The following is a 27,415-nucleotide window of genomic DNA, read 5'->3' on the forward strand; positions in this document are numbered from 1 at the left end:
ATTTGCATATATTTTGCATATAGGGTTCATCTCATCACAACAATGGGTAGAATGTCGCTATCGTCAGCCGTGCTGCGGCCGCTCAGCATCGACAATCCCGCCTTCCGCAGTCGCCCAGAGGTTATCGAGTCGCCGCCCAGTCCCTCCCGGCACGCCAGCATCGACGGCCACGAGACCCCGAAAGACTCGGGCTCGATCAACGAGGAGAAGGAGCTGGCCACAGTAACCGAACAAGGACAAAGGTCGGAGGTCTCCTCCCTCAACGAGCCCGAAAAGCCTGAGCCAGTAAAGCCCGAAAAGGCGTACCACATCTTCCCCAAGGGCTACAAGCGGCTTCTCATCGCCATCATCGGCGTGGCTGGTCTGTTCTCGGGGCTGTCGTCCAACATCTACTTCCCGGCGACAAAGATCATTGCAGATGTAAATGACCCCCCCCCCCCCCGGCCACTCAGGCCACACCAACAACTTTATTGTCTCGCTAGTGGGTAAGCTAACACGAGGAATGATATAGGATCTCCATATCTCACTAGTTGACGTGTCGCTCACTATCACGTCGTACCTTGTCGTTCAGGGCATATCGCCCCTGTTCTGGGGCTCGCTCTCGGATACTATTGGACGTCGGCCAATCTACATCGCCTCGTTCATCGTCTACTTGTCCGCCAACATTGCCTTGAGTTTCTCGCCTAACTTCGCCGTCGTGCTCCTCTTCCGGGGCCTGCAATCTGCTGGAAGCGCGTCGACTGTTAGCATAGGTGAGTGAAGCTTTGACTATGAACCCTTACCAACTTTTTTATTGGCCTGTAAACTGACCGCTCTTCACATGCAGGCAATGGTGTCATTCAGGATATTGCACACCCTTCCGAGAAGGGCGCGTACATCAGCTTTTACCAAGCAAGTAAGTGTTTCTGCTACCCCTAGACCAAGTCAAGGTGCAATTTACTAACACGTGCCCCACAGTTCGAAACTTCAGTATTGCTGTTGGTCCGGTTCTGGGCGGTGTCCTGGCTGAGAGGCTTGGGTTCCGGTCCATCTTCATCTTCCTGGTGATCTTGTCTGGCACCGTGTTCGTGATGATTCTGCTTTTGCTGCCCGAGACCTTGCGCACCATCGCCGGCGACGGATCGATCCGCCTCAAGGGCATCTATATGCCGTTCTATGAGCGCTTTGTCAAAGCGCCCCCTGGCGTGCACGACCAAGAGGATGACTCGCTGCAAAGGAAAAAGGTGTCTGTCGCGTCATTCCTGGCCCCGTTGAGGCTCTTGGGCCAACCGGATGTGCTACTGCATCTGATTTTCGGAGGAATGATCTACGCCGTATGGACCATGGTTACGTCGAGCACGACGAGCATTTTCAAAGGGCACTTTGGGCTTGACGAGCTCGAGATTGGCCTTGCCTTTTTACCAAATGGTGAGTAAACAATCCCCCCTTTTGACGCCAGCTCTCTACTTTTCACATAGTCTAACATGCAAAACTCACAGGTATTGGAACTATTGCCGGATCCAGTCTCGTCGGCTACCTCATGACGTGCGACTTCCGCGCCGCCGAGGTGGCGTACAACGTCGCCCACGGCCAGCCCGAGGACCAGAAGCTGCCGGCCAAGAACATGCCGGTCGACTTCCCGATCGAGCGCACGCGCCTGCGCCACCTGCCCTGGATCGCGGGCCTCTTCGTCGCGTCGACGGCGGCGTACGGCCTCTCGCTCCTGACCGACGCCGACCCGGACCCGGACACCCCGCTCGACTGGCGCATCGTGCTCCCGCTCATCACGCAGTTCTTCGTGGCCGCGACAAGCAACGCCGTCTTCGCCCTGAACCAGTCGCTCGTCTCGGACCTGTGCCCCGGTCAGGGCGCGGGCAGCACCGCCATCAACAACCTGGTCCGCTGCAGCTTGGGCGCGATTGGTGTTGCCGTCGTGGAGATGATGGTCTCCGGCTTCGGGCCCGTCGCGACTTATGTGGGACTGGCGCTGTTCATCGCGGTGGTGGCGACGCCGTTCGCGGTCGTGAACTGGTTCTACGGGCCTGGGTGGCGGATGGCTCGGGTGGAGCGGGAGAGGGCGATGAAGGAAGAACAGATCGTTTAACAAGATATATCAAATCATCATGCTGCGCATTAAAAAGCATGTGCCTTTTTATCGGCGTCACAGGAATTGGCAGGCTATCTAAAAAGGACTAAGGGACGGAAATGGTGAACTGGGCAAAAGGAGCATCGGCTTGGGATAGCCATGGCGAATGGAGTTATTTCGTGGATTGCTAGTTGATGATGATTCAGGGAGGACATACTTTCACTGTCACAACAGCGGCCGTTACGATCTAGATACCAACTCATTACGCGAAAGATTTATAATAATAATTAGTCACCGAATATCATACGCCCTATCTGAAATAAGAACTATGAAGTCTTGATGATGCATGCTACGGTCCTCTCTGGATGGAATGAAGACCCGGCTTTCCTCCGTACGCCCCGAGATGTATCGGGTTTGTGAGCAACGACCCATATCATCACATATTACCAGGGGTCTGCATGACCAAGCCATATTGCGATCGGCAGTTGGGCAGAACTTGCTAAAACTGATTGGGCAAGGTTATGGAGGTTCCGGCACTTGATGGCCAATATATCCAAATTCGTACAATAGTTCTACGTCGACTTTATGCCAAGCCATCCTAGCCATTCTAGATATGAAAATTGAGGCCATCCAGAATAGGAAAATTAACACACGCAAGAGCTGGTCACGCTACTTTCTCATAGTCCTTGATTTCATCATCCGCCTTCTTCCGCCTGAGAACCGCGTACCGCGTGGCTAAGCCCCAGGCGCCCACTACAACTGTGGTCAAGGCCAGGGATATGACGATGAAAACCCACAGGTACTTCGAAATGACCGCTTCTCCCGGGCCTGCATCCCACGAGAAGAGTTCCGTGGAGAATATTGACTGGCATCCATGGCAGCATTTGGTTATTGGTGTTCCCCTCGTGGACAAAAGATAGACTTACCGCCATGGTAGATATCGGCAAGAACACCATCGTGAGCAGTGCGATGAATTTCATCTGGGAGCTGTCGTCTTGCATTGACTGTGAGATATTTTTGTTGGTTGTCGATAGATGCGTGTTGACTCTGTTGAACCTGGTGTTGAGTTTGTTGTCTTCTTGTGCGAAGTGATTCCAGAGCTAGAGCAAAAGTGAAGGGGTCAGTTGAGAGGACCTAACAAGCCTTTTCTGGTGTGTCGTATTACTCACCGTCTGCATGGTCAGAGACATGTTGTCGATCGTCACGTTACAGCTATCAATCTTGTCGTCGAGGATGTCGTACATCTCCTCGAGTCGACCCTTGATCCGATGTCCGGCACGCTTGAGCTGCTGCTGCTCCTGTTGCTCGGCAAATCCTTCATCGAACGCGACTGTCTCATCTATCAGCTTCTTCAGTTGTCGTTTTAAAGCATTGATCTCGTTCCCGAGCTCCCGGCTCCGGTAGCATTTCTTCAGATAGCTGATCATATCGTTGCTTCCCATGTTGAGATCCAGGGGACGAATCTCCGTCGAGTTGAATGCGAAGTCATCTGTTAGCTGGTCGACACACTCCTCTATCCTCGCCCGCTCCAACTCGAAGAAGATCCCTGCTATGAGCATTGGATGGGAGTGAGCACGGCTGACCCGTTTCAGTTTGGTAATCAGTTGCTGTTTCTTTTCCTCTTTGCATCCAAATACAACAGCCAGAGACAACCCTTGCTCCATTTGGAACGTGCATGATAGAGCCATGTCTTCATTCGAAGACGAGTCCGTACGCGCCGTTATGCCTAGTTTCCCGCGTAATAATTAGACACGCTTCTAATACTCTGGAATAGGGGAGGACGAAGCTTACCAACTCTAGTGGGTTTAGACTCTTCGTCGCTCACAGATTGAGTTGAGAAGTATACCTTCTCCCTCATTATAGTGCGGGTGATGCATGGTTGAAGCTGGAACGTCCGGGCTGTCTCTGAGAATGTGTCGCGAGTGACTGGTAACGACATCAGAGACACGAATCCATCTCCACCAAACAGCTCCTGGACTTTGTCGTATAAACTAAACACCTCACATCAGCAATTTGGGTCTTGTGTCTCAAGATAACATATTGGGTTCGTACATGATGCAGAATCCCGACTGCTTGCTGAGTTCGACCTGTTTATTTGTATCGTTAGAGAGTGCTAGGGGGGCACGCTTATAGTATTAGACTTGCCCTATCGAACCACAACTTCCAATTACCGGGAGAACTAAGAGATTCAACCTTGAATTCATGCTATCCAACAATTAGACTATTTTCAAACATATTAGGTAGAGAATGCCGACCTCATTGCTTCCTAGTCTTGACACGACTGTGGCGGTTGCATCGAGCTCACCCGTGTCGTAGGTAAATCGAGAGAAATCATGGTTCGTCCATTGACTGTCAGTGCGTTCCCAGTCCATACTCGTCGGCGTGAATAGCGAAGTAGAAGTTGGTGATTTTTACTGGGATGTTGCCGCCAGATCGCGTCCCTAAATAATTACAAATCGTTAAAGTACGACATGCAGGTCGGCGCATAGCCACACTCGGCGGTAGGGTTCCATCGCCCCCGATTGGTCTTTCTTTGCCGGCTAGCCACCGATTCTACTGCAGGCTGATTATTCGACAGGGCTTGCCATGCCGCTTATGCTGCCGCACCGCAGGACTCGGGCGGGCGAGCGAGGCGCATTTGTAGCTGCATGTGACCGCTGAAAAAGCGTCTGACGTGGCCGGCGGAGTTGGTTGCAACCCCAAACTATGTATCTTACACAGCTGCGCCCCCAAGGCGATTTTCCCTTCGCGATTCTGCCCAAGTTACACAATCCGACGGAAAAACAGCGCGGCACTTGCAATGGCCTCGACCTCTCCTCCCCAATACAGCGCTCAGCCGGTGGCCTCCCCTAAGCTGTACGAGCATGTCCTGCGAAAGAAGTACCGGAGCCAGGTGAAACTGAAGCAGTCTCTGGATGGCATGTTTGGAGAGGGGACTTGGGAAGTCAAGGTGGGTGTGCCCAACCCGCCGAAGGCAAATTGAGATATCGCAATTGACAACCTCGCGCAACCGCAGCTACGGAAGGAAAGATGGATAGTTTGCCTGCCGATACCAATGACTAGGGTCTGCCCAAATGCTATCTCTTAGGTAACATTGCCGCTGACACGAGGGCACAGGATCAGCTCCAATCGCTCGATCACGATATCTACCTGCATTACGACGCGTAACGATCGCAGCATGGGCTTTTGAAGGGAATTATCAGGCCTTTTACGATTCATGATTGAAAATTGCATTTGCATTGGGGAATAAAACGAAACACAACGCCTATAAACTTAAGTCACGATAATGAAAACACCATGCGGCGACGCATAATACAAGACTTCTCCATCCGGTGTTCGATATCTCCGAAGCCTTCGTGTATCCTTTCAGTGCTTATCGATTGACTGGATCCTTCCAATAAGTCGTATCCTTGTGGCATGCTTCTCGAAGGGTCCATAGCTCTTTCACTACTCGGCCTGACGGAAACCGCTTCTTCGGGTTTGGATCCAGCATATGCCGCTCGATGAGATCGAGGAAGTCCAAGATGAACTGGGTGCAGTTCCGGTGCTTTCGCAGCCGCTCGATCCACAGTTTGACTTGTGGTTTGATGACGGATACCTTCTTGCCGTGTACTTCTTCGATCTTGAAGAACGTGTCCAGCGTGTACTCGGGGGTACGCGGGTCTCGTTCCGATCTAGCATCCACGAAGTCGACATCGACGGAGTGGAAACCTTCGACAAACCAAGTGGCAAACTCCAAAAAGGCACAGCCTAGGGAGAAGATGTCGGAAGTACGCGTAATCTTGCTGTCAGGAAGGTCAAACTCGGGTGCTCGGTATGTTTCCGTCCGTCCCATGGCATTTGGATCCTGTGCCGACCGTGATATCTTGGAATGAAGACGGGCGAGTCCAAAATCATTCCTATAAAAGGAATTCCAGTCAGTATCGCCATGTCGGAATTTTAGACGTTACCAAGAGCTCTTGCGAGATGCGACACACAATGGGACACAGTATCAATAGGGGTCATACAGTACCAGCCGGCTTTGCCTTTCGAACCACAGAATGTTTTCCGCCTTGATGTCTCCATGTCGGCCATATAGTTCTTTCTTCTCTTGCTCGAAGTCAGGGTTCCTCAACTGGTTTTTGCGCTCGTTGTGAAAGACTTGAAGTGCTTTAGCCAGTCGATAGCACTGTTCAGACATCCATTGAGAAAGGTTGGTCCGGCGATCCACAGCGTCGTTCAGTTTCCAAAAGTCCCATAGAGTCCCGTCCGCCCATGGAAACAACAGGTAGTAGTTTGTACGTTGAGTACGGTAACTTCGTATCTCGAAACTAGCCAGCAGCTTGACAAGATGTTCATTGTCGTCCGTAATGAATGTTAGCAGTGAGGCGAGCTCGTGGCTGAAACTGGTCTGGTCTGATGCATTCAGTTTCTTCAGAGCAAAGACCTTATATTTCTCGCCGTTCTGTACTACAGTGTCAGTCGTACTGGGCCATAGTATGGCGAATTTCAGTGGATAGGTTGTCTATTTACCTGTGTCCCGAAGTCATAATGGTCGGGATGAAACTCCACACGCGTCACTGTGCTGAAACCACCATCTTGGGTCCCTTGCGATTCAGAAGACTTTGCACCGCCTGTTTGGCGAGTCCGACTCGTGGAACTCCCTGGATCCTGCACCACGCTCGACATGATTGGCAGTACATCGTCATTGGTGAGAATATAATGATGATGCAGTCTCTGCGTAGGTTTGCTTGACTTGGGCGGCTTAGGTCGCGTCAAATAGGGTGCATTGAGGTAGTATGTCCATGCGTAGAATTCCTTGCGGTCTCTGGTGCTGATATTTCCCAGGAATGTGTGTTCGGTATTGCATTTTCGGCTTTGACATTTCAACGGATTTGCGATGCGGTTTTTTTCGAAAGCGGGAGGTAGGCAAACATCGCTTACGCCTCTATACACCAAGTCCAGATAGTGGTCGACCGCGCCGCAGCAAATGAGAGCCGCAAGAAGCTTCACGCTTGGCCTTCTGTGTACACCGTCACAGTTTCCCCCAGAGAAGGCTGCATGCACGAACGTATCTAGATAGCGGTTGTTGAAGGGCTCAAGGCCAGCAATGATGACACGCACACGCTCAGGGGTAACGATGCGGCGGAACTGTTGCCGTGGCAAGAAATTGGCCATAGCACCACCCCATTCAGGGTTCTCAACCGAGCTCCAAAGCTCGGTGGACAATGTCATGGTGAGATCCTTCCAGTTTTGATTCGTATAGCTTCTGGGGTTCGATCGTGGTCGGTTGGGCATTGGTACGTCCGCATCGAAGAAATCATTGCCACGATCGTAGCATTGCTTGACCCTAGGGTCGTCAAGCCCTGCCTTACTCCATGGAATGAAGGTCTGGGTCATGGTGGAATAATCAGGCTGGCAGTTCGATGATTGTCGTGATGCCACGTAGAACTGCAGTTCCTAGTAGGGGGAGGGGAATCGCGATGGAGAAGAGTTCAAACAAAGCGGGCGTTGCTAGGCCAGCAATCATAAGTACATGTAATTAGGGAAACAAATCGCATATGCGAGATCAGCGGCAGCTTCATTTCTCCAATCCTCCTACGTTCCCTGAGCCGGCAGTGGGAAGTCTTATTATGCGCGTTATTCCAGCCTGCTTCTATTGAGCCGCATTCTCCAATGGTGTTGACGGTCTCACATTAACCCAGGGAAGTCATATCAAGAACATATTATGCTTCTGATCCTACATCGCTGACAGGCTGCGCCTGGCTGCCTAGTTGTCTGGCTGCCTCCCGTCCATCAAGTCCTCCAATCGCCTCACCGGACCCCACACCTTCACACCATCCAGCTTAGATGCAGGATCTCCCCGGCGCTCCCGCAGCCAGATAGCCATGATCGTCTACCATCAAACTCCAATTGACATACCCAATGAATCCCAAGACTATTCATTGCGGCTCGATAGCTCAGGCGATCGCGAACCTTGGGTACTGTGTCCGATTTCCAAGGTACCGATGGCTGCAAACCTTTGGGTATCCGACCCCGAAGCGGTGTGGTATTATTCTCGGAGAACGATGTGACGGGTACCCAATCATAACACTGCTTACTCGTCTGTGACTCCTGATGGTGGTGGTGATGGAGGTTGGTGGCGTTGGTGAAAAGGAGGGTTGATTTGGGGAAGCTGCTTATGAAATTTGAAATAGCCTGATCTACGGGAACTCAGAAGAGAAAGAAAGAAGAAATTTTCTTCTGATTCAGCTGCAGATGCGCCATGCATGGGCTGACTTGGTCTGCCTAGCAGCTGATTGCGATCGCGATCCTATTTTATCCGGTGGCGCAGTGCAGGGGTCGAGATAACCCGCACCCAGCCTTCTCGAATACGAATCTGCCTCGCAGCCAGCACATGGAAAAACTAATCTCCAAGGATCTCCAAGTTCCTTTCCGTTGGAGCTCCATGGGTACCCCGCGCGACCTGCTGTCGCTACTGGGTGCTTTCTTTATGTTGCTCGTTGCGAGTTACTGTAGGCTAAACAAACCAGGCCCGTGCAAAATAATGTAAGGCTACGTAGTGTGCCACAAGACATAGGGCTTCACTAAGGCTCAAATGGATACAATTGAGAAAGCCTGTATGTGGGATGAGAGCGTCTTATGGGAGAGTCTTAGACAGATCACGTAATATAAGGGCTAAAATAATGATGTAGAGAACGGACCAATGATAGGGCATTACTCTCCCTACCCGGGGCTATTTTGGCGGAGAGTCTCAGCTCCAGCCCCCCTGATACACTTTCTAACACATAAGGGGCGAAAAAAAAAAACATGGCCATGTATAAAGAGGCCTGCCATGGTCATTATGTTACATGGGTACCAATTTCTTTTCAAACTTTCTAATCTCCTACCCAGACTAATCAGAACGATACTAATTGTAACGATGGCCTCTCTTACTGCCAACATGGGCCAATTCAAATTCATTGCTACAGAAACTGGAGGCGCGAAAGCATCGGTATCTGTGAGCCAGGTCTCCAGTAAAGTGTTGTTGCAGGAGCTCAACAGGCGGTACCCAGGGAAATATTCTGTACAGGTATGAGACATGATGGTTTTTCAGGCTTCATTAGAACTATGGCTGATGGAGCATAGCTCAGGAGAGACAGACTTGTGGTTACTTTACCAACGGTTCCGATAGTAGGTTCTATCTCATGGCAGTCATATGCATTCAGGAGTTAACCCCTGAATGCATAGTGTCATGTCTAAACCCCACAATCCGTGTCTGATGAGAAGTCTCGTTGTTAACATCCTAAAGAGCGAAATTAAGGGTTGAGAAGTTTTCCTGACTTCCGCCACACTACAAGATGGCAATGCCGCAACATCCGCTAGAGGGGCATGTGATCTCGAACACCAGACGTTGCAGGACCTGGTTGGCTAACGGCAGTTCCGGCATGCCAGAAAGCTTGCATTGGAGTCACACCCTCCAATGGGTCATTATTAAGCTTGGAAAGGAGGGGATACACTGGCTTGGGTGATGTTCTTAGTCACAGTAAATGGTATGGGAAGAAAATTATGAGTACATTGGCTGCAAAAAAGGTCACGTATCCTGAATTCTCGTTGTCTCTTCATATCAGCTTGGACACGCTCAAGCTCATATTGAATGCCCATTCTGAAAGTGACATAAGCAAGGTTTAATTCTTTGAACCTCATGATATCTCTGATTCACCCATGTGTAAGCATCACCTCTACGGCATTGTCAAACGCCATTTAGCATCATCTATTGGAACGAGTTATTTGAAAAACACGTCAACAAAGTTCTAGAATTGGTGAAGGCCACGTGTTAAATATAGCCTAACGACGTGGCATCTCTTGCTGGTATTGGTATGGCGTTGGGCTGCACTGGATGGAGCATTCCAGATGCCCAATCAATACTATTGACAGCCCAATCCTGAAATATTGCGTTGTCACTTTGAAAGAGATTTAAACATATCCCTGGACACCGATTATTATCAAGAAATGTAATTTTAGAACGAATTGGAAATCATACGTGGACGTGGCCAAAAAGGGGCAACAGCAGAAAATGAAGCGGTCACCCACTTGGACCCCAATCATCATCACTCATATGAGAAGAGAATGCGTTCTCAGCTTCTATGGTAACTTCAACTATTAGCAACTATGAGATATGTTACTTTCCTCGACGCCGTTCATTACGAGCCTAATAACATGAAGTGAAGCTCAAAGTATCTATTGGCCACGTCTCGCCAAGGGGGCAGCAACTGAACCCAAAACTACGATGGTCGATGCAAATGTAAGAGATGATGTCGCGAATTCTTATCTGATGCGAGGAAATTTTATCGTGTTGGTGTTTGAACTGTGGTATATTTGGTTGGAAGTTTCTTGGTAGAATTAGGGACAAAAGGCACGACTTGCCGCTGGTAACAAGAGAAACTATGTGAGCAACAGCACCTGGCTGGGACCCGGACGTGGTTTTTCCCGGTCTGACATGCTACGTTGGTTCTGTTGCCTGCGTCCCCCTCGTCAAACCAACCTAGTTTCGAACGGCTAGGTCCGGAGGATCCAGCATGCCATCATCTGCCCGCCATAGATCGACCGCACAGCCACCCGCTTCTACCAATCTGGCGATTGCAAGGGGTTCCCAACCCATCCTGCGCGTAGTAATAAGTCAGCTTGAAGAAGAGCCATACCACTCTACCCAGATGCTATGGTGACCACCCGCCTTTACGCGTCGTTGGCAATAGCCCCAAATGGTCTCAGGGGCTGGCGGATCCAGGACCGGTCCGGATTCCCAGCACGGCATACATATGAGCTATGCCTCCAGCACATCGACCCCACTAGCTCAACTTTGGCTCCATGAAAATCGAATCGGAGAATATTGTATAGTCAGGTACGCGCTCTACTGGTATATCGTGAAAGGCTCCGGTGTTCACCACCTGGTCGAGCCCCTTAAAAAAAATGCTGTGTCACAGAGCTGGTAGACGGATCACGTGCGACCCGAAGATCTGGAACATCACCCCGGAACAATGTGAAGCTCCTGATTCGCTGGCTAGAGCCCCTCCTTGAAATGCTTTCTTTTTCTCCCGTTCGCTTTGGAAATTCTCACTACTGGCCGCACCTCCCGCACCTCCTTAGCTTGGAAAAACGTCATGGATCCATCAAATGACCCGCCAGGACACGAGGAGGACGAGAACAATAGGTTGACCCAAGGCCTGCAGAAATCTGACAACAATACCTTGTCCTGTGAAGGCGTACTTCCTGGGCCTAGTGTGCATGGAAATCAACTGGTTGTCGACCCAGCGTCTACCTCAGACCCGATACAGTTCCACACCACGAATTCGTCCCACACAGGACCGCGTCTGGCACAACAGTCCACTGGACTATCATGGCCGCCGAATGAATTTGGCTACAGCCCGGTTTTTACTCGTTTCGATCCCCTGCAATTGCAGTCAATCATGGCGTCGCAACAGAATCATCATCTACCATGGCATCCTGTTGCCCCTACACAGTTCTACGATGGCGGCCTTGGGCTTAATGCGTTGGTGACTAATCTCGGTCCAATAATCGATGTTCCAGTCCCCTATGCACCGACAGAGTTCCTTGAGGTCCCATCTCAGATGACACTATCTAGATTTAATGAACTCTTTCCGCCCCCTCACGATCCCGAGCACATCTCTGCTGGTTGTTCTGTGACGGACCCGAACGTTGTTATAGGAGAGTCTGGGAGGACTTACCACGGCTACAAGGACGGCTCCTATGACCTCCCCAATGATGCAGTATGGAACCCAGCCATTGGCCCCCGAGTTGGACAATGATTGATCTCTCAGCAGAAAGAGCAAGACCGCTTGGACCTTCAGCACGCCATGTTCACGCTTGCACTGGATGGCCGTCTGGCACTTGCGCCTATGCAGACCACGCCGAAGCAGGTCATAGATGTTGCCACTGGCACCGGGATTTGGGCCAACGACTTTGGTATGTAGAGTCACTCAGGATGCTGGCTATGACCTCGTGCGCCCACTAAAGCTCTGAGGTTGCATGCAGCCAAGCAGAATCCGGGGTCGTTTGTTACCGGTACGGACCTCAGTTTGATACAACCAGACCCAGAGGCCACCGGCACCCTGAACTGCGAGTTCATCAGGGACGATGCCGAAGAAGAGTGGGTGTTCCCGAACACCACCTTCGACTACGTGCATATTCGCGCAGTGGCACTATCGTTCCAGGACCCGAGAAAGGTCTTGCGCAATGCAGTGAAGAACATGTCGCCCGGTGGCTGGATCGAGTACCAGGATGTGGACTCGACGGCGAGATCCCACGATGGAACCCACGAGGGTAAGTGCGTCAGGCCTATTTGGGTATATGGTGAGTATATACTATCAGAGAGAAACCACTGACAGATACCATACAGGTACGGGGTGCCAAGGGTATTTTAGCTTGATCCAGAAAGCTCTAGAACAAAGGGGGAGGTATCCGAACGTGGTACCATACTATAAAGAATGGCTCGAAGAAGAAGGGCGTATGTCAGACTCCACTCCTCCATGAATTGCTCCTTAAACATGGATGAGGCTCGGCCGAAGGCCAAAAGCTAACATTAATCGTCGTAGTTATCGACATCAACGAGTGGATCTTCGAACTCCCGGCTGGCCTGACGACCCCAAGCTCAAGCGCATCGGTGAGTATTTGCTTTTGGACTTTCACGATAACTGCCACGGGGGCGGGCTCAGGCTATTCCGTAGTCTCGGTATGAGCACCGAGGAGATCGATGAGGTGGTCTCACATTTCAAGAGGGACTCCCGTGACCACAGGAACCATGTTTTTTACAGGTTGTAAGTCCACAAGTCCACTAGGATCTCAGAGAATTATGAAAGATTAGAGTGAGCTAATGAGGTCTAGTCACGTTGTGTATGGCCGAAAGCCCAGCATGGAAGAAGCCAACACGAGCGGCAAGCAGACAGAGAAAGTAACCAACAGTACATAAGCACTGTCTCCAAAAAGATCGAATGATGTTTAATACAACGTCTGTCACGCGGTTACTGTTTAGCCTTATCCACAGACCCCTTTATGGCACGGGACATGGAACAGATTAGCCTTCTCTGGTGGTGATATCATACCTCAAACATAGCTAGATCCTGGTCGGCTGCTAGATAAGCAACTTGGATGCTTTCGGGCCATCTCGTCTGAGCTAATTTGGTGCAAACTTCACCCGGGGTGCCTTTAATAACCTTATTACAACGTCACTAATAAGACTGATATCGAAGCAAAGACAATTTACAATTCTTCATCAGCTGCCCAAGGTTTTCTCCTCACTTCCCCAATTTGCTTCCCAGTTCAATTTTAGGCAGCAAACAATTCATATGCCTGAACTTGTAGGTGTGGCCAGCGATTGAGGTAGATAGTACTCAATTTTCTTCGGGACGAGCCGAACCCCTTTTAAGTCCGTAGTAAAGACTTCTCAATAGTATTCACGTCGCGGTAGTCCCTGTCCGATTACTTCTCAGGGCGAGTTATTCACAGCTCGAGTCGTTCCATTCTTCCTTCGCGCCGGAGGCCCATGGGTGTGTCTTCCATGTTCGCCTCCAGGGCTTCGCGCAGGTGCTCGCGCGCGATAACGGTGGCATAGTTATAAAAGCGATGGGGGCCCGTCTGGCCGACCTGCGCCAACCAGTGGGCTTGGAACAGGTTCCCGTTTTGGAAGCGCCGTTGCCACCTGGCAATGTAGTCGGTATGGTCGTCGTAAGTTCCCCTATCCGGGACGCCTGATAATTATATATCTTTGTCAGCTGGGAGGGAGGGTTTCTTGATCCTGGTTGGTGAAAGATTCACATATTTGAAAACTGATTGGTTTGGTGAGGGACTGACCTGTTATGTTATTGCGCCATGTGAGAATCCAGCCTGGCAGCTCCGACCAGAATACCTCCCGGCCCGATTCCATTGCGACAGGATTGCCGCTGGCATCGCGGACGTCGGTCTTGGCGAGCTCGGCGAGAAGATTGGCAAGCTTTGCGCGGCTTGCGGTCTCGTCATCGGCAAAATGCTCGATGGCCCTGCAGAGGACCAGCCACAGGCCTTCGGGCGCCTGCACGTCCTGGTTCGGCACCAGGCGCGACTCGCACATGTGGGCGATCTCTGATGCAGCCGCCGAAGCGTCAAACTCGCCCTTGAGAAGCCTTTGGATGATCGAGATGGACTGTTTGCTCTCGTCCTTGTGCAGCTTTATCTGCCAATCGTACATGCTCTCGGGATCATTGAAGGCGGCGGGTGTCGTAGCATATTGCTCAGTCGCCCACTGCTCTAGCGCTGAAGGGGAAGGCATCGCCATGTGTGTGTGTGTGTGTGTGTGTGTGTGTTTGGATGTAGATGCGTCTTTGTTGTCGTAAGGGATTCAGGTTCAAAGTAGTTATGTTGACTGTATGTGATGAGCCTGGAGATTTCTTGAGAAGAAGCACTAATATGTCACGGTAGGCATTCTATTTTGGTCCCAAATGACGCAAAGTGGCTGCTACCCCAGCTTGGTGTTCAAGAAGTAGGCATTGCTGACCTCAGCTGAACGCGCTTAGTAGAAGTGGCCGGGCCAAGATCTGTTTGCGTATATAGTAAGCACTCACGGGGCTGAATACTTATATTGATTGCAATAACTAACCTACTGCACCTAGGAAATACTCAGTGAATAATGCACAGTAATTGGTTCGCCATTTTAGACAGCCAGACAGTCAGTGTACATCCGACTTTATTATTAGAAAGCCTAAGTGCCCCTAGCACGTTGCGTACACTGAGCTGTGCGACCAATCAACTCTAGACACTTCCCGATTTGTGCCCACTCTTGTCACTGGACACAGTGCTCAAGGGGATAATAACAACCACATACATTGACAAGTGGGAGTGTAGACGACACTTGCTTTTCTCGAAAGAGGGCACTATACCTGGCTCACGGAAGGTTATGATTTGTCCACAAGGCACAGGCCGCACTGTTAGTGATTGTAGTTACAAACCTTGGTAAGAAAAGATCGCCCGATACTGCAACAACACCGTAGGCTTACTGAGATACAATGACGATTTCGACCGCAAAAATCCTGAGATCGACAGAGGCTGTAAGCACGGCTCAGAATAGATGCATATCTAGTGTTGATTACTGCTTAATCCGATACAAGAAAAAGAAACAACTTCGTAAAGCAACCGCGAAATGGTCGCCGAATCCTACACACCGTATCAGCCAACAGCGTTTTGTAAACGCGCGGGACATCAGAGCCCTTGAAGCCAAGCATAAACTAGGTTAGGGAGGATATAGAGGGAGAGCGTATTGCGCGTATTATCGGGGGCTATTAGGTAGATTAAATTACTAGATTTCATCACCAGTGTAGGCAACGATACCCTCGTAGACTTATTAAGGGGTAGCGAAACCCGCCGTCTATTGCTTCCTGATCATCACCCACAGCAGCACTCAGCATCGAATTCAAATACATTCACTACATCACATTCCTAATACCGCCCAACTCTATTTAACCATCAACACCGCAACTATGCAGCTCACCAAAGCCCTCTTCAACCGTCTTCCTGGCCTCGGCCTCTATGGCGGCCCCTATTGAGGGCGACGTGGACGTGGCCGCTCGTGATGAGTTCTCTATGCTAGAGGCCCGCGCCGCAATCGCTGCTGTTACCTGTAAGGGTGGTACGTATATCTGATGCTGCGTTCGAAACGTTGCGGGCCCAACTGACTAACACCCCTATTCAACAGTGGACGCCGACGACAAGAAGGACTGGTCAGTGGACGACATCAAGAAGTCGTAGAACGCGGGCAAGAAGAATGTCGACTCCAAGACTGGCAAGAAAAAGGACAACGGTAAGTGCCTCCCCCACCCCCTTGAAAATGTTTCCCTTTGGGCAAACCCAAAGACGTACCAAATGCATCCGCTCCTCTTTGTAACTACTGCGTAGCCCCGGAGCATCTCAAGAAATTCAAAGCAAACGCCTCAATTTTGGACAAGCTTCCCAGCGAGTGCAAGAACATCGCCACCAAGGACGGCCATCTCTTCGAGTACCGTCTGCAGGGTAGCCAGACGGACCGTGTCATCTGGAAGTGGAGCAAGGACTCGGCGAGCCAGAGCTACTGGTAAGTTATGATATCCCATATGTGCGTGAGACAAGGAGGACCCCGAGCAGCGGCAACCTTCCCTCCCCAGCCGTGGTAGTCGTTGTGTTGTAACGTACGGTAAACTAATCTTGAGTGTCTTAGCCTGACGATCACACACCGAGGCAAGAGCGACAATGACTTCAAGGCTTGCACTTAATCAGGAAATAGAATGGTATCATACGAGATATTTGTATCATTATTCTACACTTGGGTATTAGGGGGAGTTCAGAGGTGGCGATGGTGCGCCAAATTCGGACGTGGTGTTATTTTCACTCAGTCGCTACCTATACTACTTGGTTCAGTGTCTCAAGTTCATTTACTGATTTATATTAAAATTCAAGTTCCACACACTTATCGTGGATATGCTTGGTTAAGCCTTATACTGTTGGTTGCTTTCGTCTTTTTCAAGTGTGAACATGGGCCACGAGGTGCTGGTCAAGATGGTGCGAACAGTGTTTTATATAAGGACCACACAATTCCTTTGTTGTTCCTTCTTATTCATTATCTAGTGGCAAAAGTTTCTGCTGGACAATTTGGATTTGAAAGAGTAACCGGGAGGGGATGGTTCCAATAATGAGCATGATGTGCTGCTCAGCAAACAACAATGGCATGGTTATCGGCTTGACCTCCATATGGCACGCAGTTATAAAGAGACCAGAAAGCAATAGAAAATGACCAGATACAAATCTTCACAGCCAGATCCAGCTTCACAGCAGACACCATGGCTTCTAACAAGCGTAGACCACTTCCCACGACACTGCCTCAAGCTTCATCGACCAGAGAAAGAGCCAGCTCGGCAGAAAACACTATGGCTTCTGACGAGCGTACACCACTTCCTACAACACTGCCGAAGGGAGAGGTTATACAGAAGTGGGTACTAGTAGAAGGAGTGATGTGCGGTACCTGCGAGCAAAACCTGGCAACGGCTAAGACGACTGAATGCAAGAGGTGCATGGAAAAACGACGCCAAGCAGAGCGACGCGATGCTATCCAGTCGCAAGGGCTGTGTCAGGCTGCGGTTCAAGCCCCCCGGAGAGCGAGAGGGTGCTTTGCCAAGAGTGCGTTGACCGGCAGAAACTATTAAAAAATACCCCCGAAAGAAAAGCAAGACGCGCCCTATATGCAAAGAAGCGGTACGAGGAGGCCCGAAGCAAGGGGCTGTGTGGCAATTGTGCGAGCAGACCGTCTCAGCCCGGGTGTGTGCAGTGCGAGAGGTGCGCCTCCATCAGACTCAAACCGGCAACCAAGAAGTGGGATGTGAAAGCTAACAGGCGTACACTGCTTCTTAACAAACCGCCTCCAACTTCAGAACTTACATATCCTCCTTCGAGAAATGGTTTATGGGTTTGGCACCAAGATCAGCTGTTAGAAGAGGGGTTGTGCCTTAAATGTGGGCAAGAACCGGCTATGACTGGAAATACTGAAGGCGAAAAGTGCACGCGGGCTCGATCAGATCGGGTGGTGCGACGACGGGCGGTAGCACGAGAGCGCGAGAAAGCTCAATACGAGGCTCTCAAGTCGCAAGGGCTGTGTACTCGTTGTAAGAAGGCGCCCGCTGCGAGCGGGATATTCCAATGCCAAGATTGTCTCGAAAGGCACAAAGCGCGGAGACAGAACCCCAAATCCAAAATAAGAACATCTCTGCTGCAACAGCAGCAATACAAGGAGGCCATAAGCAAGGGACTGTGCACCGGCTGCAAGCGAAACCCGACTCAACACGGAAGGGTAAGCTGCGAGTCGTGCGCCTACACAAGTTCTTACCACAAGGAAACCAGGAGGTTAAACCGCCAGGCAACCGGGAAGTGTGTTCCTAGCACTTCATCCCATGATGATGACGGCAATTCCCAAGACCGGGACGAACCAATGCTGGGTGAACGTGATAGTTATGACGAGGACACTATTGGAGTTAAATTGAAACCAGAAGTGCAGGAAACAAACGAACAATGGCTGCTGGATACTGGATCCAAATCAGCTGATCATATGGCTATCGATTCCATTCTCAACTAGCCTTGCTTGGCTCAAGATCGGAAACTCGGAGCTGCCTAGAAGCCGATAGCGCTATATGAGAGACGTAAGTCCTTCTAGTCGTAGCATCCAAGATATTGCACTCTATAATAGGTGTTAGTTGCTCAAGGTCAGAGCGTAAGTACAGTAGTAGAGAAATGAAGTATTCTTTTGTCCGGTAAGTGGTGGGCACCCTGGGAAACTCGCAGTGCTTATGTAAAAAGGATCCTGTAATCTATAATACTATACTTATATATAGTATATAGTTAAGTAAAGAGTTGTCTAGGTTAATTTATTTAATTATCTTTTATTATATATGTCTTTATTTAATTAAGTTCCTACGCTTTTCTTATTATTTTTTAAACAAAGCTTTTTAGTTTTTTTTTTTAGTTTTTTAGTTTTTTACGATATAATATATTATTATTATTATTATTCTCTCTTTTTTTAATATTATATCTTTTAGTTTTAATTATTATTATTAATTAAAATCGTAATATTATTAAATGAGCTTTCGTATGTACGTATAAGTGAGTTCCGAGTTTAATCGAGGTTATACTACTATATTCTATTATTTATATCTATTTTTAATACGAGCTACGAGAGGTATCGTATACCCCTTTTAATAAAACTAAAAAAGAGTTCGTACGCATAAGTACGTAGCACCCCTTTTAAAGTAATATAAAAAACTTTCTTATTATTCTAATATTAGCAGTTTTTTGTTTTAGCGATAGAATTAGCCTGTTCCCCTTTTTAAATACGGGCCTTCCCTTCTTAAGGGTCTCGTATAAATGGGTTACGCTAATCCGGTATTCGGTGCCTGCCTAAGCTATATAAGTAATACTATACCTTCTTAACGTTAATTTTATTAAATAATAAGTCTTTTTAATTAATTATTTTAATTATTTAATAATAATGATAATAATAATAATAAGGGAAGTTATTATATATTAACGTGTATTATTTCTCGTTATAAATAAAAAAAACGGTTTAAAAGTAATAATAATAATAAAAGTGCCGTCGTATATCGCGATACGTTATATTTTATTAAGGATATATAAGTCCAGCTTTTCGATATATACTTTTATACGTATAATAAAGCTATTTATCGAAATTATTTACTCGAGGGCCTTATTTAAAGATATTTTAACAAGGGCGTCTGCCGGGTTAGCCTTATTATCGATATAATAGATTTATAAGATCTCCCTTTTTCGTATAATTCTCGGAAAGATATAATATTAATTATAAGCCTTTTTTATTTATTATACCTAGTTTAATTAAATAATTATAAAAAGACTTCGAATCTATATAGAGGGTTATTAATATATCTTAAAATTTTAAAGTTCGTACAATTCTTTTAAGCGTGGTGCTTAGTGCGATATCGCTATCTATACCGGAAGTCGTGCCGTATAGTTCGCTAGCTAATACGCTTCGTATAACTCTTTTATATTTAATTAAGCTTTAATAAATAATATTACTTTAAGTCTCGAACAAGTCTTTTATATAATTTATTTCTTAATTTAATAAAATTAGGTATTTAAGTTAAGAAATTAAATACTCGTTATTTACGAACAAGCTGTCGGTAAAGATATATATTTTCGTACGATGAAAGTTAAGCGGGATATATTTTAAGCCGCGTATCGAGTTTTAAATTTATTAATTAATACGCTCGTTTAAGTTTTTAATATTCTTATTTTTTAAGGTTTATATTTAAGTAGCGATAAATAGGTTATAAGCTATTTTAATTAATAAATAAATATTAATATAATAAACGCTATTTAAGTTTTAAAAGAAACCTAATAAGACGTACTAAGGTTTATATTAATAATACGAAAGAGTATTTAAACATGCGATAAAAATCGCTTTTATTAATATAATAAGTAATAGCTTATAAAAACGAAAATAATTAAGGTACGTAAATTTTAAAAATATTTATAATAAAGTTATTAAAGTTATTTATTTTATTAATAAATTAAAATTAATATTTAAATTAATTATTAAAATAAAAAATATTTATATAAAATATATAAAAAACGTTTATTATTATATATTTAATTTCTCCTTTTATTAATCCGTTAAATTACTTAGTTTACCTTCGTATTTTAATAATCCGGGTAATCCCCTTCGTTGGTTGGATTACCGGCTCACCTCGTTATTCCGGGTGATCCCCGTGATCCCCTACGTGACGTTATCCTTGCTACTTTTTTTAGGGTCGTGTTTAGCTTATTATTATTCAGAATACCGTCGTTATGGTCGCCGTACGTTTTTATAATATAAGTACGTTTATATTAGTATAATTAATAACGCGGTCGATAGCCGTAATATCGTAGTTTAAACGAGGTATTATAAATCCGGCCCGGTAATTTATAAGTTTTAGCCGTATAATTAGGTTAAGTCGTAATATTATTTTTCTTTTTTTAATTACTTTATTCTCGAAGCGCTAAGTTTTTTTTAAATATCTTTACTCGTTTATTATATCGGGGCTTAATAAGTTTTTCCTTTTTTTTATTATATTTTTATTAGAATATTTATTTATTATATTAAATCGAGTTAAAAAATTTATTCTTTATATAAAATTTAAAAAAACCGAATAACGTTATAACTTAATTAATTTTTTTAACGAATTTAATTTCGAAACTATACCGTACTCTTTTTATTTTAAAAAAAAATAAAAATATATTATATTAAATAATATCTCTCGCTATAAAAAGTACGTTTATTATGGTCGATTTTGCGATAGTTCCGGTTTATCGGTTTTTATAATATCCCGGGTTATCGATAAGTCCCGTCGCCTACGCTCTAAAAAGTAGGCGGCTAATAATTCTCTACGCGAAGCGAGCGCGGCTTTAGAAAAGGCTTACCGGGAGGTTCAAAAGGCCTTTTAACGTTTAGAACGGATTCGGCAACAGCGGAACTCTTTAATAACGCGCGGCGTAGAGATGGCTAGGCGGGGTCTTTATTCCTTAGACGAGTTGGAGGCGGCTAAGCACGCCGAGTTCGAAGCGGTCGTTAAGGCGCAGTTTTTCGGGGCGTTTAGGGTAATGGATTAGAATGCGATAAACTTTAACCTCGTTTTTTTTAAACTCCGGTAGTTTTTCCGCGGTATTCCTTAAGTATTTTTTAAATTTTTAAATATTATTTTTTAATAAGTAACCTTTTTATTAAATAAAGTATTAAAAGCTTTATTTTTTTTTTTAATAATTTTATCGATTTTATACTCGTATTAATTTATTTTAACTTTTAATTATATATTAATTAAAGTTTTTTTATATATTAATTTAAATAATAAAATATAAAATATAAAATATATTTATATTATTTTAAATAATAATAATTAATAATTAGTTTTTAATTTAATTTTTATAATTTTAAATAATTGGATTTTTTTAAAGTTTAATTTATTATTTAATCGCTTTATTTTAATATTTCATCGTAAAAGGTAAACTTTTTCTCTTTTTTTAAAAATTAATCTTTTTAGCTTCATTTAATCGGCGTATCCTTTTATTTATTATTAAAGGAAAGTAAGGTCTTATTATAGTATAATTTAGAGTTTTTTTAGTTTTTTAATTTATATAATCGCGATTAATACTAGTTCTCCTTTTAAGGGTTTCTTAGTAACCTCTAGGTTATACCCGTAATTTATTCGAAATAGTAAAATATATATAGCTTCGTTATTTACGTTATTATAAATAAATTAAGTTATAAATAATAATTATATTTAATTATTTTATTTATAATTAATATAATAACATAAATATTATTTTAAAGTTTAATTTATTTACTCGGTTTATTTATTTATTTAAAAATAATAAGTTATAAATAGTTTATATTTAATATTAAATTATATTATAAACGATTTTTAAAATTTAGCGATAAATATTTTATCTTTATTAAAAATAATCGTTTCGGGTAGCCCGTACTAGTTAATAATTATTTAAAAAAATATATACGTTAGGTTATTAATATCGCTAAATTTTTTATACGGTAAAAAGTAAGTATATTTCGTAAGTTTATTTATAATTATTAAAATACTATCGTAATTAATTTTAATTAGGGGGTTTTTTAATAGGGGCAGCTTAATAACGAAATTAAGTGCGATAGTTTTTTATACTTTATTTAATAATAAGATTAGTTATAGCTTTTTATATAGTCGGTGTCGAGTAGCTTTAGCTTTATTATAGAGGTTATATTTACTAATTACCTTAGTTACGATTAGCTTAAGGTTTTTATAATCGAATTATTTAATAATCCGTTTTTAGGTTTTAAATACTCCTTAATATCCGTATATAAGATATTTATAGAATTCTTTAATAAAGTTTTCGCGATACCGCTTAAGGATATAAATCTTATTTTAATAAAAAATGAAACCGTCGTAGTTTTTAAAATGATCCCTAAAGTAGCTCGCGGGGTAAGGGGTTTAATTAAATTACTAAAACTTAATAATTTAATTATTATTATATTAGACATAGTTTATAACGTTTAGTTATTTTAACGGTATAAAATTACTATTTTAATCGTAAATAAGGATAATTCGCGTTTTAAGCGAGACCTCCTCCTAGTAGTCCGGTTATTAGTTTAGTACGTCGGCGCGACCGTTTTTATTACCCTTTCGATAAATAATAATGAGGTTAAATTTTAATAAGAATTCGAACTATTATATTTATTATTTATTTAATTTTTTAATCGTAATAAACGTTATAAAGTTTTTATAATTAATATAAATTTTAATTAATTTTATTATTTTATTAAAATAATATTTCTATTTTTAATAAGTTTTAATAATAATTATTAATTTTTTATTATAAATTTAATAATTAAACTCTAATTTATTAAACTTTTTTAAAAAAAATACGACCGGGTATAATTTTCCGTTATCGTTTTATTAATTAAGTTATCCTTTGATCGTATAGTTCGATACGTCGGTTTTAATTTTAAAAAGTTTAAACGGGTTTATTATATAAAATACTGGTTCGTTAAAAATTCGCTCTTTAATATTATAAAAAGCTTTATTTTTTTTTCGTTTATTAAAATAATTCGTCCTTTTTTATTAAGTTCATTAAAAATGTCGCTATTTTATTAAATCCGGGGACGAAAATTTAATAATAATTAGCTAGTCTTAAAAAAGATCTAATTTCCGTAGCGTTCGTAAGCGTAAGCTATTCTTTAATTATTAAAATTTTTAAAGGTTTTATTCGGATTTCGTTTAAAAATATTATATATTTTACGAAAATAATAGATCGTTAATAAAATTCGCTCTTCTTTAAATTAATTAATAAGTTAACGTTCTATAGTTTTTAAAATATTAGCTTTATATATTTTCGGTATTACTCGTCATTCTCAGAATAAATAAGGATATTATTGAGGTATACTATAATAAACTTATCGAAATATTTTTATAAAACGTGATTAATTATAAATTAAAAATTAATAAATATATTAATTAAATTAAATAATATAACTTAATATTCGAAATAATTATACTTAATTTAGAACGCGGTTTTCTATTCTTTTTTTTTAATTCGGATTAAATTATATATATTAAAAAGGTCGAATATTATAAAGATTTTAATATGTAATAATTTATTTTATAAATCGCCCATTAAAAATAAAAAATATCGGTTTTTAATAATAATTTTATTAAACTTTTAATAATCGATATATATACGACACTTAGGTTTCCCATCTTTATTCTTTTTTAAAACGAAGAGAATAGGGAAGCTTATTAATAACGTGAATAGTCGTATAACTCCTTTTTTAAAATTTTCCGTAATATACTCTTTTAAAGTTATTTATACTCCTGATTAAGTTTATATATAAATATAAATAAAGGTTCTTTCTTATTTTTAAAAAGTATTTTATAATCCTATTATATATAAAACGGTAAGCTTATTTTTAATTCTTTATTAAAAAATGCTTCGAATTACCGATACTTTTTTAATATAATTATTATAACGTTTAACTTAAGCTTTTTAATAATAATATATATTTAAAAACTTTAAATTTATTAAAAAGTCGTTTTTTAAACCGCTACTTATTAACTAAACCTCTTTTTAATATATCTTATTAAAGTTAACCTATTTTTTAATTAATTCTAAGATTATTTACCCATAACTAAGGTATTTTTAAAATTATATCATATTTTATAACGTCCGTAATATTATACGTAATTCGTTTATTTTATTTTTTAATATTAATTAAAAAGTTCGCAACTTCTTTTCGTACCTCTTTATTATTATAAATTATAAATCCTTTATCGACGGTTTTAAATCAATATAAGGCGTCTTTTTCTTATTATTTAAATTTAAAGCAGTTAACAATTCGTAATAAAATATAGTTTCTTTACGTTTTACTATCGAGTAACGCTTTAATATAAACTCTTTTTATACTTATTATTAATATAATATATTTATAAATAACTTAATTATTTATTATTTAATATAAGGACCTATTTTAATCCGCTTATTATTATCCTTTTATAATAAGCGGCGTTTATTTCTTAAACGCTGCTCCTATAAGTAATTATTAATCTTTTATAATTAATCCTCGTATTATCGCTATTATTCCCTTCGTTCTTTATAAGGCGCTTTTTAGTATGCCGGTAGGGGTGTTTTTATACTCCTCCTTATATAAAATACTATCCTTAATACTTAAAATTCGGGTTTTTTTTATAATTTAAAAGTTTATTAAATTCGTAATAATTTATAAACGCTTTATGAATTTTTTAATATACTAAAAGGGTTCTTTTATTAAACGTATATTTATATGTCTTAAAAGCGTTAAGCGCTCTCTTTTAAATATTTATAGGCTCGCGATTTTTCTTAAGCGTGTTTAAAATATTAGTCCTCGAAATATTCCCTTTAATTTTATCCTTTTAAATAATATTATCGTAACTACCGTACGTTTTTTTATATTAGTAGGTACGCGCGTTATTTATTAAGGATCGACGTTCGGATTTTTTTAATAATATAATCCGAGTATAGTTACATAATAAATTATTTATTAATTTTTTAAAGAAATTACTCGTACTCGAATTTCTCCGCGAAGTATTTTATATAAGCGTTATATATATATAAGATCTATAAAAGCGTAAAATACCCTTCGTATATAAAAGAAATTTATAAGTCGTCCCTTACGGCGTAATTACCGTAGATCCTTTAATTAAAGCTGGCCGTAATAAATATTTAATATAAATATTTCGAATCGGGGTAAGGAATACTAAGAATAATTAATTACCTATCGGTTTTTAAATTTTTAAATTTAGCGATCTTATATATTAACTCGTTTATTAATATATTTATTAAACGTTCGTAATTTATAAATTATTTTAACTAATTCGTAATATTATTTATTAAATTACTATTTTCGTTATAAAAAAGGGGTCGTTCTTTTTATATTATCGCGACGCTTTAATTATAGTCCTTTTTACCTCCCGGGGTTTTAAGGAACTATCCAGTACTTTCTTTATCCGCTAAATAAGAGATATATTTATTATTATAACAAGTTATTTAAAATAAGCTGCCGTATTTAATAATAGCGTTATTATTTTTAATAATTATTATAAGGGTATCCTTTATTTTAATAATATTAACATGTTATTTATTTAAAATTCGCCGGAAATCCTTCTTTAATACTTAATATTTTTAAATGTAATATCTTTACTTTTAATAATTATAATAAATAACGCGTTATTTCTTATCCTATTTATTATATTTAATAATATTAAAGTTTATAAACTTATTATAATAATTATACACCGTAGTGCCCTTAAGCGGTATATAGTTATATTAACTAGGGTTCAATTAATTTACCGCTAGGGTCCGCCTTATTTTTCGCAGTATCGTTCGTATATACGAATATCGATTTTAATAATAAACTCTATGTACAAAAAAAAAGTTATTAGGGGCGTTAAGCCGGCTAAGTTTGTTTTTAATATTATTTTTTAATCCTTAATAATATATTATAATTTTTATAACTTCGATATAATTTAATCGAATTATAATACGCTAGAACTTAATTATATAAAATACGGTTAATCCCTTCTATTTAAAGGTTTTAAGTTCTCTTTCCGCTTATCGTTTTTTCGTCGGGGTCTTAAAAAAGTGACTTAAAGGCTTGCTCGAAGCCGTCGTAACTTTTAAAAATACGTTATACCTCTATGTGGCATAGCTTAACTTATTAATTGTTTTTTATAAGTTCGTTTAAGTAAGGTTCGAATTAAGCGAGTATTTTATTTTTAAAAAACGAGGCGGCGTAAATAACTCATTAAGTAACGTTTTAAAACGTTTTTTTATAAAATTATTAATAAGTTTTAATTTAAATAAAAAAGTTTCGAAAGTTTTCGCTTATTTCGTTAAAAAGTGTTAACGTGCTAATATTTATACCTTTTTTTAATATAATAAAGGTTTAAATAATATAAATAATTATATAAAAGAAACGTATTTCTTTATATAATTTATCGATATTATAAAGTATTTATTTTAAAATATTTTTAATTAAGAGTTCGTTATACTCTTTTTTAAACTTAACGTAATAATATTAATAATTAGCGCTCTTTTATTTAAGTTTTTTAATTCGCTTAACTAGCGTTTATTAAGTAAGTCCGTCGTTATTATCGTCGCTATTAACGTTTATAACAGGGTCTCGTTAAGAGGTATTAGGGGTGGCGATAGGAGTTTTTCCTTATCGAACAGTATTATTAAGGTTAGGTATAAATATAGTTCTTATAATATTATTATTTAAGGGTTTAAATAATAACTCGTAAAAATAAAAATAATTAAAATATAACGAACGTTATTTAAGTTTTAAAAAAAAAATTAATAAAATATATTAAGGTTTATATTAATAATATAAGAAAATATTTAAACGTGCGATAAAAGTTGTTTTTATTAATATAATAAGTAATAACTCGTAAAAACGAAAATAATTAAAATATATAAATTTTAAAAATATTTATAATAAAATTATTAAAATTATTTATTTTATTAATAAATTAAAATTAATATTTAAATTAATTATTAAAATAAAGAATATTTATATAAAATATATAAAAAACGTCCGTTATTATATATTTAATTTCCCCCTTATTAATCCGTTAGATTACTTAGTTTACCTTTATATTTTAATAATCCGGATAATTCCCTTTATTAATTAGATTACCGGCTCACCTCGTCGTTCCGGGTAATCCCTATAATCCCCCACGTGACGTCGTCTTTACTACTTTTTTTAAGGTCGTGTCCAGCCTATTATTATTCGGG

The 27,415-nt window shown here is 41.3% G+C and overlaps 8 protein-coding genes across 8 annotated transcripts; 5 read left to right on the top strand and 3 right to left on the bottom strand.

The window, feature by feature from the left end:
• Nucleotides 1-42: 42 nt before the first annotated feature.
• Nucleotides 43-2,083, top strand: PG994_013342 (major facilitator superfamily domain-containing protein; the record flags this gene model as incomplete). The annotated part of the gene is made up of 5 exons (XM_066864751.1): nt 43-420; nt 512-752; nt 827-895; nt 958-1,407; nt 1,479-2,083. The coding sequence occupies 5 exons, from the start codon at nt 43-45 to the stop codon at nt 2,081-2,083; spliced, it is 1,743 nt and encodes a 580-aa protein (XP_066709712.1).
• Nucleotides 2,084-2,729: 646 nt separating this feature from the next.
• Nucleotides 2,730-4,400, bottom strand: PG994_013343 (uncharacterized protein; the record flags this gene model as incomplete). Its single annotated transcript, XM_066864752.1, has 6 exons — nt 2,730-2,930; nt 2,992-3,165; nt 3,235-3,791; nt 3,857-4,056; nt 4,118-4,152; nt 4,371-4,400. The coding sequence occupies 6 exons, from the start codon at nt 4,398-4,400 to the stop codon at nt 2,730-2,732; spliced, it is 1,197 nt and encodes a 398-aa protein (XP_066709713.1).
• A 465-nt stretch (nt 4,401-4,865) lies between these two features.
• On the top strand, nt 4,866-5,048 carry PG994_013344 (uncharacterized protein; the record flags this gene model as incomplete). The annotated part of the gene is made up of 1 exon (XM_066864753.1): nt 4,866-5,048. The coding sequence occupies one exon, from the start codon at nt 4,866-4,868 to the stop codon at nt 5,046-5,048; it is 183 nt and encodes a 60-aa protein (XP_066709714.1).
• A 390-nt stretch (nt 5,049-5,438) lies between these two features.
• Nucleotides 5,439-7,444, bottom strand: PG994_013345 (kinase-like domain-containing protein; the record flags this gene model as incomplete). The annotated part of the gene is made up of 3 exons (XM_066864754.1): nt 5,439-5,964; nt 6,073-6,509; nt 6,578-7,444. The coding sequence occupies 3 exons, from the start codon at nt 7,442-7,444 to the stop codon at nt 5,439-5,441; spliced, it is 1,830 nt and encodes a 609-aa protein (XP_066709715.1).
• Nucleotides 7,445-11,184: 3,740 nt separating this feature from the next.
• Nucleotides 11,185-13,010, top strand: PG994_013346 (uncharacterized protein; the record flags this gene model as incomplete). Its single annotated transcript, XM_066864755.1, has 3 exons — nt 11,185-11,630; nt 12,637-12,858; nt 12,926-13,010. 3 exons carry the CDS (start codon nt 11,185-11,187, stop codon nt 13,008-13,010), a joined length of 753 nt encoding a protein of 250 aa, XP_066709716.1.
• Nucleotides 13,011-13,540: 530 nt separating this feature from the next.
• Nucleotides 13,541-14,351, bottom strand: PG994_013347 (uncharacterized protein; the record flags this gene model as incomplete). Its single annotated transcript, XM_066864756.1, has 2 exons — nt 13,541-13,788; nt 13,892-14,351. 2 exons carry the CDS (start codon nt 14,349-14,351, stop codon nt 13,541-13,543), a joined length of 708 nt encoding a protein of 235 aa, XP_066709717.1.
• A 1,247-nt stretch (nt 14,352-15,598) lies between these two features.
• Nucleotides 15,599-16,317, top strand: PG994_013348 (uncharacterized protein; the record flags this gene model as incomplete). Its single annotated transcript, XM_066864757.1, has 5 exons — nt 15,599-15,698; nt 15,765-15,793; nt 15,818-15,869; nt 15,965-16,139; nt 16,263-16,317. 5 exons carry the CDS (start codon nt 15,599-15,601, stop codon nt 16,315-16,317), a joined length of 411 nt encoding a protein of 136 aa, XP_066709718.1.
• A 564-nt stretch (nt 16,318-16,881) lies between these two features.
• Nucleotides 16,882-18,167, top strand: PG994_013349 (uncharacterized protein; the record flags this gene model as incomplete). Its single annotated transcript, XM_066864758.1, has 2 exons — nt 16,882-17,218; nt 17,560-18,167. The coding sequence occupies 2 exons, from the start codon at nt 16,882-16,884 to the stop codon at nt 18,165-18,167; spliced, it is 945 nt and encodes a 314-aa protein (XP_066709719.1).
• Nucleotides 18,168-27,415: the final 9,248 nt, after the last annotated feature.

The sequence above is a fragment of the Apiospora phragmitis genome (genome assembly GCF_038363925.1).
Source record: "Apiospora phragmitis strain CBS 135458 chromosome Unknown utg000011l:1.0-3236445.0:1.0-3240683.0, whole genome shotgun sequence".
Lineage (NCBI taxonomy): Eukaryota > Fungi > Ascomycota > Sordariomycetes > Amphisphaeriales > Apiosporaceae > Apiospora > Apiospora phragmitis.